Source organism: Nothobranchius furzeri, chromosome 12 (genome assembly GCF_043380555.1).
Source record: "Nothobranchius furzeri strain GRZ-AD chromosome 12, NfurGRZ-RIMD1, whole genome shotgun sequence".
NCBI classification, from domain to species: Eukaryota; Metazoa; Chordata; class Actinopteri; order Cyprinodontiformes; family Nothobranchiidae; genus Nothobranchius; species Nothobranchius furzeri.
Window position 1 is genome coordinate 70026639 of NC_091752.1, and position 14092 is coordinate 70040730.

Genomic DNA, 14092 nt, shown 5'->3' on the forward strand with positions numbered 1-14092 from the left:
AAAACTTTACATGTGACAGTGTCGCATGCACGTCCCATTTACCGGTTCCGTTAGAACTTATGAGACAATGCATCCATCAGGGTTCTAGGGGATGTCGGTGAGTTTTATCGTATCAGACCCGGGGTTGGACCTCCTAATTAGAATCGTGTCTTTTATTTTAAAGGTGAAATGACTTGCACGAATAGTATCCCCAGAGTAGTCCACTTCTTTTAAACTCGTTACCTTTTGGTTAAGATACTAGAGAGAAGTCTGGAGGCAAGCCACGCCTCTCAGCAATTTTTTGGGTTATCTGGATTAATTGCGCCTCTAACAGCTTATGTGGGAGGTTGGTAACTATAAAATGATTTATGCTAGTTGATCAGGCTAACATAAGTTTATCAATTTTATTTAATTAATCCAACCCCTCCAGCTGGTAGAGACTTTTTCAACCTGCAATCAGAGCCAAAAATAACCTCTAATATTTTGGTTTTATCTCCCTTAAGACAACTCGTTACTCGCAAGGAGGGGGGAGTTAAACTCCCCTTATCTTAAGGTTTCTTTATATTATTTTATTATAAACTGTAAAGTAAGTCCTGATGATTCAGAGACCTATGATCGACATGCTTACCTCTGTGCAATTATGGTCAGGGCTCCAAACGTGAAGCTTTAGAGAAAACCTGAAAGAATCAGGATTATGTTTCTTTTCCAAAAAAGTTTATTACAAAATAGAAAAATACAAAAATGAGTAAATATATAAAAACAACTGCTATCCCCCAAGGAGGGATTAGTTCAAAATGATTAAATAAAAGAGTTAGTTTACACCAGCTCCTGTCTTCTGAGAATCTTCCGTGTCAAGTCTCCTTCAAAAGGGCCTTGCCCGATCTGAGCTGCATCCTTTTATATCATTCCTGAGACTGCTCTAAACAATGTAAGAGTCACAAGTCATTCTCTCCTGACAGTTTAGGTCAAGGGGTCATTTACCAAATACACTTTTTTAGCTCTACATAGGACATCTGGTATCATTTTCACTACATGCAGTATTCACATGAGGGCACAAAAGTTACATGTTGCACTCCTGGAATGGGAGCACAGGTCATAAATCTTCATGTTGGTAGCAAATTGTAGATCTTCCTTCAGCATTCCTGAGGACTTCTGGGTCCAGATGGACTGTCCTCACTCCATTCCAGTCCTTCTTTTCCCGCCAGAGGAGGAGCCAGGGGAGGGGCCATGGGTGGACCCATGGGTGGATCCAGAGAAGCCAGCCTGCCTTTTGACCTTTTGCCTAGTTCTGTCCCCGCCAGCAAGTCCTGAACCCTTGTCCTCTTGACCCTTCTGTGACCCTTGTCTCTGACCACTGTTCCTAAGTCTTGACCGGCTGGGACTTGCAACAACAGAAGTGCTCACCAACAGAAACACAAGAGCTGGCACTATTATGAAAAGAAAGGTAATTATGTCAATGTGCATTGTTGTCTTGTTGTCCAAAAGATGTCACAATACTTACATTAAACATATCACGATGTTGTGCTTTCTGGCAAATGTACCAAAATTGGTTGACGATGTCCTTCAGCCACACAAGTAGGATGGCATTTCCCTTTAGAATCTCAGCCTGTGAACAAGGATAAAACAATTCCATCTTTTAGTTCTTTTTAAAACATAGGTTTTATTTACCTACAACCAGGGTCCGAAATTAAATTTTTTACTCACCGGCCAAGTTGGCCGGTAGATGATGAAAATCTACCGGCCAAGCATATTTTTTACCGGCCAAAATTCTAAATCATTTAGATCTACCTAAAGCATGTTATTCTATATTATGTTGATTCCAAACAGAGTGACAAAATAATTAAAACATCAATTAATAAGGAAAACAACTCTTTTGTCATTTTTACTATTTATTTATTTTTAGAGATGTTTTTATGAACTCTTTCATTGAAATCTAGTCAGACTCCTTGTTTTCTCTGTCCATGAAGTCTGGCCTCCTGCTTCTGACACCGTCTTTGTGCCAAAGCATTACATCCTCATTTGGGTCCTAGTCCTTGATCTCTGGAGAAGACAGCTGCACCATGAGAATATCTGAAAGTGTGTCAGGGCTAGGGTTGTCACGGTAACCGGTGTAGCAGTAAACCCCGGTAAAAAAAAAGTAGACAATAATAATAACTGTCTTGTTTTAAAAAATATATATTTTATCTTGGTGGATTACCGTGGCTGCGGTGTAGGCGCGGTGACCCTTACCAGCCACCGTATCATCTGGAAGTTGCCGGCGGCACATGCGCGCTTTGTTGTTTACGACCAAAACTTTCTTTAAGCTAAAGCTGAAATAATGGCCAGAGGAGACGGCACTCGGGACATTTATTATCCCTCAAAGAAGACAAAGTCGGAAGTATGGGCATTTTTTGGATGTTTGAAGAATGCAGAGGGACAGTTGTCTGTGAAACGCAGCAACGCTACGTGGCCATCATAATATAGCCTGTCTCATGACTCCGCCACCTCCATTTTGCCACTTTTCACAAAATCTTCTGGTTGCCGCTGGTCCTGGTGGTTTTTCTTCCAGTTCGACGAGGTTTCTTTTGGAAGGCTGGCTGACTCCAGTTAAAAACCGCCACATTTCACCGCTAGTTTTAACACGAAGCTAACTGCTAACTTGATAACCTGAATGAATGGGATAAGTGGAAATGACGTTGGATGCGGCGCTCACGTTTCGCGTACGTTTGTGTACGTTGCATGCAGGTGGGAGGAGTGTCAGAAATCCATGGAAGATGACTGATAAACATAACTAATTTGGTGCAAATATTTACTCGCCAGGTGGCAGGTAGAGCTCAAAAATTTACTCGCCAAATGGAGCAATTTACTCGCATTTGGCGAGTGGCGAGTGTTAATTTCGGACCCTGCCTGCAACGTTTTGTTTGCGGCTGCAAACTTCGTCAGGCTGACGAAGTTTGCAGCCAAACAAAACGTTGCAGGTAAATAAAACATTTCTGTGTTTTAAAAAGAACTAAAAGATGGAACTAGAATTTCAACACAGCAAGAACACACCAAAGATGATAAAACAACAATAACGACAATAAAGTCTCATTATTATTGCTATTCACAAATATTTGAAACAATAACATCCATTGTTATTAATCCTACCACATGAAGTTTCTTGGTCAGATTTTTGGCTGCATGCCAGACATCCAAGGAATGTATTATAGCTTTCTCTTTGTATCTTCCTTTTCTTGGATCTGCAATAAATAAGCACTTAGTAAGGTTTAATCATAGTATTCTTCAATTATGTTATTAAAATGTTGCCTTTTGTTCATAGATGAACTGTGGCAGGCTCCGTAATGTGGAACATAAAGTGTTGCAATCCTTATAAAGACATATTTACCCAACAGTGCAGAAATCTGCATGTGCGCATCTGTGACACTTGCGATTGGTTTGTCGTTTGTCAACAGTGACAACACTTATTATGTCCTTGGAGTCATTCTCCATGGTCGTATAAGTGCAGAACTGGGCAGTGTGGCCTGTACATTTGTTACAATTTTAAAAATTATTTTAGGTTGCATAAAATTGTCAACAAAAATAAACGATTAGAAAATAATTAATATTACCTGGAGAGTCCATCCTTCCATCAGCTGAAACAGAGAAATGCAAGTATATGACATTTGAACCTGAACTCTTGGCTAGTAGATATTATAGATGTATAAAATCTAGAATGTTAGATATACATCAAATCATAAAATATCTTCTAAAAGATATGAAGTAATAATTTGCCCATAACAGCAATTTAACTAATTGCTAACTTTTTTCACTTGCAAGTTAGTCCAAATTGTTTATGCAATTGTTTATGCAAAGTATTATCTGCTGCTGTTTGATGTAGTGCATTTCCATACTCACCAAGTGCAACAACACTTTCCTTTACATGCAGGCAGTCAATGATGGCAGCTCTCTTCTTCTCCCAAAAATCTTTTATAGAGTCAACCAAATAATAGTTCTGTATAATTCTGAATGTTTTGGAGACACAACGCCAATATTCATAAACCTAAAAAAGAGGGCAAGCTTTGAAAAGTTATTGCCAGAGAGGAGTGGCAACCATTAAGTCCCCTCCTTGCATCGCGTACTTCAGGACAGGCTGGCTGTTCCACTTCCACAGCATATGCCCATTAATGCAAAACTAGAAAAGACAAGAACATTTTGATTTGTATCAGGATATTTACAATCTGGTATGATGTCTATATTAGCAGCAGCTCAATGTGTAGGCATTTTGTGTTCTAACCAAATTCATATTTTGAGGCTTACCTGTCAAGGAAATTCTGATCTCCAGCTCCAAATCAAATATAATTGTAGGCTACATCCTAAATATTTGTGATCCTCTGTAAAATAGGTGCCTAACTTTATGTCATTCTAAGAGCAACCAGACCAGTGTAAAACTCTGTGTTTTGTATATATTTTCAGGTTAATAACCAAACTGATATCTAAAGTCAACTCACCCACTCGATAATGGTAGCACTTCCCCTTCGGTTGAGTTTGAAATGAAATGGTGGAGTGGCATCACATTCTGTACGAATCAGCTTGTCCCTATAAAAACATTTCTGGATGGGCAGCTTGAGGAAATTGACCAGTCTTGCCATGCTGCTGGTGAAAGCGATGCATGCTGGCTGGTTGACTAGGTCTTCTTCTATGGAGACCTTCTCTACACTGGGGAAAGAGGGTACATCATTGTCCGCCTCCTCATATTGCTCTGGGTTGTCAGCTTCTTCATCTGTTTCATCATCTCGTTGAAGAATGTCAATGACACTTTCGTCCTGCCCAACAATGGGTAGAGCATCAACTGCACGCTGTAAACCACCAGCCGCTTTGTGTGACAGGAAACAAACATGTGAACTGTCTTTATGATGCAACAATGTAAGTCATCATCGTCTAATTCATTTATACATGTAAAATGCACGCCCCTCCTCCACCACCCACCCTACCAACAAAGCTTAAGGAAACAGATCATAGGATCTACTACAAAGAAATACATACTGTATACAGATCGGTGGCACATAATCACTGTCCATAGGATTTGAACGATTTTCGTCCAGTTCTAGTCTGTTATGAAAACAATAAATAAAAGTAGAATTCATATATTGTTTTAAGACTTTGGAGTTTAAAAAAGTGTGTAGATAAGACATTGCAACTCACACACTGTTGAGTAAGTTGTTTGCTTGGTCCTCATCAATTTGGACTGCATCCGTAGCTAGATCCATGGATTTGAAACTACAGACAACACAATAATATTTGTTGTACGTAAAGATAAATACTGGAACTTACCTGAAATGGTACTGATTCTAAAGAGATAAATGCGGAGCCTAATACACCTGTCATTAATTATTTCTGCAAATAACAACAATCTGCCGTGAATTGACACTTCACAACATAAATAAATATATATAATGACCTATATTTGCTTATCTATTGTGTTTTTATCTTTTTTGCACATAGTACAGCAGTAATTTCCTGCATATATGGCAAGACTTCTCATGAACAAATTTACCTTTCTTCAAAAGGATCCAAATCTAGGTCATCAGCTAAGGCCTCAACACCAGCCATTAGAAAATCTTCCCTGTAAAGATAATGTCAGAAGTGTTTGGTGGTGTGATGTTAGTTCTGAACCAAGTGTGGATATACAAGGTGTAATTTAATGTATGAAATATAGCACAAAAACTTGAATATTTGTTTTACAGAGAAGATACTAACCCCTCAGACACAGGTTCAATTGGAGATAATCTGTGCGACATTTTAGCTGCTGTTCGCTTACTGGGTGTCGAGGTTGACCTCACATAAACTCCCTGAATTGCAGTTTCAGGAGCCTGCTTCTTCCGGTAGCTGGAAAACACATTTTTAAACAAAAATGTCAACAAGTTGGTTGAGACTCTACACCTTCTGTTTACATAGATCAATAATGGCTAAGCTTTTTTACCTGTGGCACAACTAGTAATATGAAAATGCAGGTCAGTTATAAAAAAAAATGTATTCATCATTTTCACAAACATATTTTATTCTGATCTACATTCAACGGGACAAATTTAGAAAAATAAACACAAACTTCTGCACAACTTTACTTTTAGTAAAACATGTAGTTATGGCTGACTCATTATTTACTCTTTTGTAGCACAGCAATAACGTTAGGAAAAGATATTCCGATGGGGTTCTGTTACACAAACCCCACAAATAACATTATCTACTGAAGTAACAGTCCTGCTTAGAGGTTGGACTGTAGATCAGATATGACATAATTCTAAAGACTCATCTTTGGTTTGGAAAATGTCCGTTCTCTTCTGTGGTACATAGAAACTGAAGCGTGATCACAGCTAAAATGCTACCGCACGCTAGCTCTCTCCGACTGATCGGTGATGTCATATAATCAAATCAAGCTCTGTTTACTTTTCTCGTCAGAATAAACGGAGCATCCATTTATCTCAAAACACAAGCGGTGTGTCGTCCACAAAACGTAGAAGTGATCCGATTACTCCTTAGTTGCTTTTAGCTTTTTCAAACTGATCAGGAAGCCTTATGCTAAACACCGTTAGCTTTGATAAGTTTCTTGTTTTTTGATCATCTGCACAAAAAATTGTTAGATTACCTAAATCAGTATGATCTAAATCCATAGGTTTTATTCTTTTCTTAAATTGTGGAGATACAGCTCTGATATGTTTACCTACTCGTTACTGAAACCTACAGCAGACTAGAAAATGCGCCATGTCCGCATCCTTTTTCAGGCTCAAATCGAGTTGAAGCAGCCTCCATTCTTCCAGAGCGTACCCAATACATATTCGGGTCCCTGACCGACTTTTATCATATTTTCTTTTTGACTCTCGAGATGCCGCCGATAAAACCTTCTTCTTTGTGCCACTCTTTAGTGGGCTTTGAGTTGCGCTTGGTCTTTTGCTAGTTGTAGAATCCATTTCCAGGGTTCGTCCACTTCTGTTTGAGGTTTTAACGTGGCTAGTAGTGAAAGACGCATTACCGCCACCTAGCAAGCTTCTATTTGTTTTTCCGGTTTTGAACCTTGTCGAGAACGCGCTTGAAGCGTCAATTAACATCACATCCATAAAACAGCGCGGGAAATTCGGATCCAAAGTGTTTTGCATTATGCAGCACAAAGCCTGTTTAACAAAATGGAATGATAAACTGGTTTCATCATTCTTTTTAGTTTAAAATGCTTCATCACCCATAAGCTTCACAAGAATGAACATGTATCCTATTTACTTGCCCCACGCTCCTTTAAATTTGATGTTCAAGTCAATAATGTGGTTCTAGTATGCTTTTTTCACCTAAAGAATCTTTATAAGTACTTTTTGATGAGGAATCATTTTGAGAAGCTTATTCATGCATTTAATGCATTTGGTTTAGACTACTGCAATAGTCTTTACTTGGGTGTTGATCATGGATGTATTGCTAGGCTGCAGCTAGTTCAAAATGCCTTTAGACTGGCACTTGTGGATTTGATCATATCACTCCAGTTATTACCTCTCTTCATTGGATCCCAGTTCCGTCCTGTGTTCAATTTAAGGTTTTGGTTCTGGCCTACAAATGTTTAAATGGCCTTGCTCCTAGCTCTTTATCTGGAATTCTAGTGCCATATGTCCCATCTTGTGGATTCAAGTCAGCTGACCCAGTGAGCAGAACTGTCATCACAAGCTGCTGAACTAGCAGCATGATGCTAATTATTATTTTATGGGTTACAGACGAGTGTTAATGCTGTGTTTTTATTTCTGCAGCGAGCCTTACAATCTCACCTCACTCCACCCACAGTTTCTTCTTAAAATACGTATTACATTTACTGTTTTGACGCATTTTAACGAGCTTCCTCTGCCCCGTGATTTCGTTGTAGGATACAAACTTTACAGCACTCTCACGGAGTAAAGCTTCGGCAGATATGTTTGTTTACATTTTTGCCGACTACAGGAAATGGGCTATTGATAAACATATTGATAAAATCCATGACAGATACCCTGAGAGCAGCATCGCGTCGGCCCCTCCCTTTCTTTCCCTAACATTGAAGACGCGCACCGAACATCCGGTCACAGAGTTGAGAGAGTCAAACAGTTATAACTGTGGCAAGATGCACGAGGCAAAACACACCGAATATCCGGTGTTGAGAGAGAGAGAGAGAGAGAGAGAGAGAGAGAGAGAGAGAGAGAGAGAGAGAGACCGAGACCTGAACTAGTGGGCATGCAGAGAGGCATAGAGTACAGAGGCGGATTTAGCAATTTGGGGGCCCAAGGCGAACACAGACATGGGGCCCCTTACACTAAATTTCCGACAATCTTACCTTTAACTGGATTTGCGAATCTCTCCCCTCTTCTGACATGAGTTCTTTTCCCTTTTTTTTAGTCCTCCTCTTTTTTTCCTTTATTTCCCTCCCTTTGAGCGCTTTCAATATTTGCTCTGCTTTCTTATTCCTGTCAGTGCTCCTGTGCTTTAGCCTTAGTTATGTTTATTCTATTTTCCATTTTGGTCTATGTTTTCCTCCCTTTAAACATTTTCCATTGTCTTTCCTTTCTGCTTCCTTTGATGTTTACATCGAAAAATGACGTCACTTTCAGAAGTGAAAATAAAAGCGTTTATGAAGCAAGCAGCGTCTTTCTCTTATTGGAGCCACTAGGATAACTCCATGTCGTGCTTCATGTTTTGACTATCGTTTTGAGTTTGTTACGAACGCTCCTGCCTCTCTTCTTCTTCTTATTTGTGGTCTTATGGCACTTGGCAAACAACAATTTGGTGTATTACCGCTACCAACTGGATTGGAGTGGAATGACTACCAATCACTTCTGTTTGTGCATCGCCGTCTTAATAACCCTCTTATGACCAGAATTATAACAGGGCCGCCTGGTATTTTTTTAATCTTATGGCTGTAAAATTGTAATAAAAAGTGCAAAGTGTGTGTAACTCTTCTCCTTTTTTCAGAACAACCTCAGCTTTCAGTGTATGGTTTGTATTTAGAAATTATTTCTATTAAAGCCTTTAAAAAAATCAGCTTAAAAGTGAAAAAAGCAAAAAACGGATTTGAATTTTTTACATTCATTACTGAACAGGAACTTCAAATTTACTGGGCAAACAATTTGGAATGAACAATTTAAACTTTGAACTGAAATGCATCTATTCTTAAAAAAGTTTGAACCTTGGTATCTTTTTTAGCAGTTTTTAAGACCATTTATCTTTGTAAACTTTCAGATGTTTTTATTTGATGTGGTAGACCTTGAAGCAGTTTCTCTCCAGCTGCAGGCAGAGCACACCTCACATTGCCATGGGGTGCTTCTCTTGCACACCATGCACTGCTATACCAAAAACTTTTGTTTTAACAAAAAAAATTTAAAACTTTTGTTTTAACAAAACTAATTATTTATTGTAAGAAGATAAAAAATGCTGGAATGAAGCTGAATCTTACAGTTAGCAAATAATTGACGGTTGTTCAAATAAAAAATAAAGACAGAACAATTATTATTCATACCCTGATTCACTGGAGATCTGTCCTTCTTCGTGGTCACTGTCTTCAGATATAAGCCTTCTGGGACACCTAATAGATCGTGTTGATTTTCTTTGAGGCATTTCCATAATTTCATGCTGGCTTTTTATGCTAATTAGCTTCCTCGTTCCGTTATCCGCTTTCACCGCGGCGCTGCGCTCCATTTCAATCAGGCTGTACAGCAGGATTTCCCCTCGTAGCGATATTTTCCATAACTCTGATTGCTTCGTGCTATAGATCATTGGATAGCTGCTTTTATGTACTTTTAGGAACAGTTGGAATTTTTTGAATCTGATCAGCCATTCAAAAGTTATAAAACGGAGCAGTTTGGATGACAAACTCAGCACGTCTCTGAATCTGTGTTGTGATTTGTTGCGCTCAAGACAGGGAATCCCGGTGGCTACCGTAATGTATTGTATATGCACGAAACGCCCCATCTTTAATCTTTTCAGCACTTTTGGAATTTTAATGATATCTTGAACTGTTCAGGAATTATGGTAATGAGAAGTGCGCATGTCCAATCCCGTCTGCGGCCACAGGTTGTTAATAGGAATATTGTGGCATTAACAGAAGGGTGCCAGCGGTCAGGGCTAGGGGGCCCCCCAACACAAGGGGGCCCCAGGCGGCCGCCGACCTATGTCTAATGGTAAAACCGCCTCTGATAGAGCAATACATATTACATTCAGTTGATTGAGTCCATGATCAAGAATTAATAAACATACCTTTTTCCATAACAGTATCTCTAGGCTCCACATTAGCAGCGACGGACGGCTGGTTTGACCGGCTCTGAGAGGCGTTAATCAGAATTTGCAGATAGCGTTTTTTTCCTTCTACCAATCGCATAGTGATGTCTGGACTTAAAAGCAACTCATTAGATTCATAGTTATTTGTTAAAGTTAAAGTAATACATTACCATAAATAGTAATGTGTTTACCAACATTGGTTATGTATATTACTGATTGCAAAAACACCCCTAAGTATTTTGTCTTCTCTTTTACTGAATATTTTTATTTTATATATTTCTGCTTGGTTCACTTCAGATTCAAGGAAGAGAGAGGAGATGGATGAGAAACCTCTGCACTTACATTTCCACAACCATCCAATGAAAGACGGAGGTGTCCCAACCAGCAGCTTGGCTGGGAAGATGACAGCAAAAGTTGGTGGAGGAGCAGAAACTATAAAGAACCTAGATCTGGACCCTAATGAAAAGACATCCGATTCTTCAGAGACTGAAGTTAGTGGAGAAGATGAAGATGATGTGAATCTAGACTCTGAGCGTTCAAACTCTGGGCCTGAAACTGGAAACGGAGACAATGGCTGTAATGAGAACAAGTCTTCGGAGTCAAATATTAAGACCGTCAACAAATCATTTACCTGCCCTGTGTGTGGTATACGGTTCCTCCACAAGTGGTGTCTTCAGAAACATGTGAGAGTGACAAGTCATTCAGCAGTAAAGTCTTCAGAGTGTTTGGTTAATACAAAATGTGTGAAAGAGAAACAGCATGGAGTCTCATGCAGAAGAGTCCAGAAACAACTGAAATCATTTAGTTGTGATGACTGTGGGAAAAGATTTAGCCTAAAGTCCACTTTAACCAGTCATATGAAAGGCCACACTGGAGAAAAGCCTTTTGCCTGTGAGCTCTGTGGATACAGATGCACCCAAAAGGCAAGTTTAAACAAACACATGAGAGACCACACAGGGGAGAAGCCTCTTGCCTGTGAGCTCTGTGGACAAAGATTTAGCCATAAACATAATTTAAGCAAACACATGAAAGTCCACACAGGAGAGAAGCCTTTTGCCTGTGAGCTCTGTGGATACAGATGTACCCAAAAGGCAAGTTTAAACACACACATGAGAGTCCACACAGGGGAGAAGCCTTTTGCCTGTGAGCTCTGTGGATACAGATGTAGCCATAAACATAGTTTAAATACACACATGAGAGTCCACACAGGAGAAAAACCTTTTGCCTGTGATCTCTGTGGACAAAGATTTTGCCATAAACATAGTTTAAACATACACATGAGAGTCCACACAGGAGAGAAGCCTTTTGCTTGTGAGCTCTGTGGGAATAGATTTGGTGACAAGGGAAGTTTAAACATTCACATGAGAGTCCACACTGGAGAGAAGCCCTTTCCTTGTGAGCTCTGTGGAACAAGATTTAGCCAAAAGATAAATTTAAACACACACATGAGAGTCCACACAGGACAGAAGCCTTTTGCCTGTGAGCTCTGTGGATACAGATGTAGCCAGAAACCTCATTTAAACACACACATGAGAGTCCACACAGGAGAGAAGCCTTTTGCTTGTGAGCTCTGTGGGAATAGATTTAGTGAAAAGGGAAGTTTAAATAAACACATGAGTGTCCACACAGGACAGAAGCCTTTCGCCTGTGAGCTCTGTGGACAAAGATTTAGCCGTAAACATAGTTTAAACACACACATGAAAGTACACACAGGAGAGAAGCCTTTTGCCTGTGATCTCTGTGGACAAAGATTTAGCCGTAAACATAGTTTAAACACACACATGAAAGTCCACACAGGAGAGAAGCCTTTTGCCTGTGAGCTCTGTGGACAAAGATTTAGCCATAAACATTATTTAAACACACACATGAGAGTCCACACAGGAGAGAAGCCTTTTGCTTGTGAGCTCTGTGGGAATAGATTTAGTGAAAAGGGAAGTTTAAACAAACACATGAGTGTCCACACAGGACAGAAGCCTTTCGCCTGTGAGCTCTGTGGGAAAAGATTTAGCCAAAAGACAACTTTAAACATTCACATGAGAGTCCACACAGGAGAGAAGCCCTTTCCTTGTGAGCTCTGTGGAACGAGATTTAGGCAAAAGATAAATTTAAACACACACATGAGAGTCCACACAGGACAGAAGCCTTTTGCCTGTGAGCTCTGTGGATACAGATGTAGCCATAAACATAGTTTAAACACACACATGAAAGTCCACACAGGAGATAAGCCTTTTGCCTGTGAGCTCTGTGGATACAGTTATAGCCAAAAACATAGTTTAAACACACACATGAAAGTCCACACAGGAGAAAAACCTTTTGCCTGGGATCTCTGTAGCGATATGAAGATGCTATTGTCTGCCCTTAACAGCTGCCCCTTCACACAGTAACAGTGTGCATGAATGAACAAGGTTGGGTGCTTGTTTCTAAATGTTTACATTCCAGGAAAGGAGACACAAGAAGGAAGAAGAACGCTTTTCATTAATTAATCAAAGAACTTTATTGGTAATAAAGCTAATCAAAACAAATGTTGAACAATAATAATCAGGTGACTGATATGTGAAATCAAAATGTCATGATTTATGTGTTTAATGAATAAACAGGACTGTGCACCAGACATACTGATCCACAGAACGTAAGAACGCATGACACAATGTTCTCATCCAATCAGAGCTTCCGTCTGTTGCAGGGCAGAATCTGGGCTGTTTATCAATTTGTCCACTCCGATCTGCTAAGATTTATAAACAACTAAGTTAATAAAACAGAGCAACGCCATTTTAACTTCAGTTCCACCTCAGTCTCATCTGAGTTACATCGTAGACTCAACGTAGTTTCAACCAGCTCTCAAATCATCATCGCTAAAGGAGATTACAGACTGGCCAGCTGTGTTTTTCTACTTTAAGCTGAGAACTGTCAAGCTGGAAAATTCTGTCGTTTGAACAAGACGACGGTTCCTTCAAAATAAAAGCTGAACGCGCTGAGACCTGCCACTACTACTGGGAGCTATCCATAGACAGGTTTTTGTCGTGCTGCAACACTGTTTCATCAGTCCAGTACCAAGGAGGTCCGGAGACCTGACATTCCCGATCTGACCACGGGAGTTCCTACACGGTACGTAGACTCGGCAAGATGGCGTTTCATGTCATGAGCTTCTGAAGCCCTCGTGGTTCCTAGTCAAAACATCTGACACCCAGATCCGCCTGCCTCAGCCTGGAGATTCTGAACACACACACCAACATTTCAACATTCAAATCCATATGCATCCATCATAGAGAGTTAGTCCTGGTAGATTGTTTTAATTTATAATCATAGAAATTAAAGATTCTTAAACGATCCCAACTCTCTCTTTTCTTGTCTCTAAGTCAATCCAAAGTGTTTAAATAGAACTCCCTGAAGTAAAAACAACCTCTTCTGATTATAATATCTGGACCTAATAAAAGTGTAAGAATATACAACTATATTCCACTACATCTCTGTACAACAGGCACGTGCAGAGGGGGGAGCGGAGGGTGCTTGAGACCCTGCCCCTTTTGTCCCATGTGCCCAAAGTGCCCTTTTTGAGGTTTAATGATTTTTTTATATATTATTTTTTTATTTATTTGTATTTTTTTAAAAGAATTTTCTGTTTGTGCCCCCTCAACAATAACAAAAATAATAATTAATAAAATTTCTGTTTAATAAAGTTATATAGCTAGCGTGAGTCACGTGACCACCTTCCTTTCCTGACGCCAGAGCGCACAGCCGGTCACAACAAGCTGCAAGCACCCACGTTTCCTTCATGGCCGAGGGAGCGGTGCAGAGCTTTTAGGACATACATATTGATTGGGAGAAACGGACTAACACCAGTAAGTAGGATGCACACTACTATACAAAGTTATTAGATTATTTT

The 14092-nt window shown here is 39.7% G+C and overlaps 3 protein-coding genes across 4 annotated transcripts in view; 1 reads left to right on the plus strand and 2 right to left on the minus strand.

Annotated features, from left to right (window-relative positions):
• Positions 1-14092, minus strand: part of LOC129157293 (gastrula zinc finger protein XlCGF57.1-like) — a 106478-nt gene that overhangs the window by 72634 nt on the left and 19752 nt on the right. The gene's annotated exons all lie outside the window — the stretch shown is intronic.
• Positions 672-10693, minus strand: LOC107373174 (uncharacterized). Its single transcript, XM_070542990.1, has 13 exons — positions 10552-10693; positions 5695-5823; positions 5492-5560; positions 5140-5214; positions 4981-5046; positions 4446-4812; positions 4077-4129; positions 3853-3997; positions 3567-3590; positions 3344-3479; positions 3106-3197; positions 1481-1585; positions 672-1406 (listed from the first exon to the last, which is right to left on the minus strand). The coding sequence occupies exons 1-8, from the start codon at positions 10563-10565 to the stop codon at positions 3925-3927; spliced, it is 846 nt and encodes a 281-aa protein (XP_070399091.1). The 5' UTR covers positions 10566-10693; the 3' UTR covers positions 672-1406; positions 1481-1585; positions 3106-3197; positions 3344-3479; positions 3567-3590; positions 3853-3924.
• On the plus strand, positions 1335-13542 carry LOC107373173 (zinc finger protein 665). Its single transcript, XM_070542922.1, has 2 exons — positions 1335-1423; positions 10507-13542. The coding sequence occupies exon 2, from the start codon at positions 10527-10529 to the stop codon at positions 12591-12593; it is 2067 nt and encodes a 688-aa protein (XP_070399023.1). The 5' UTR covers positions 1335-1423; positions 10507-10526; the 3' UTR covers positions 12594-13542.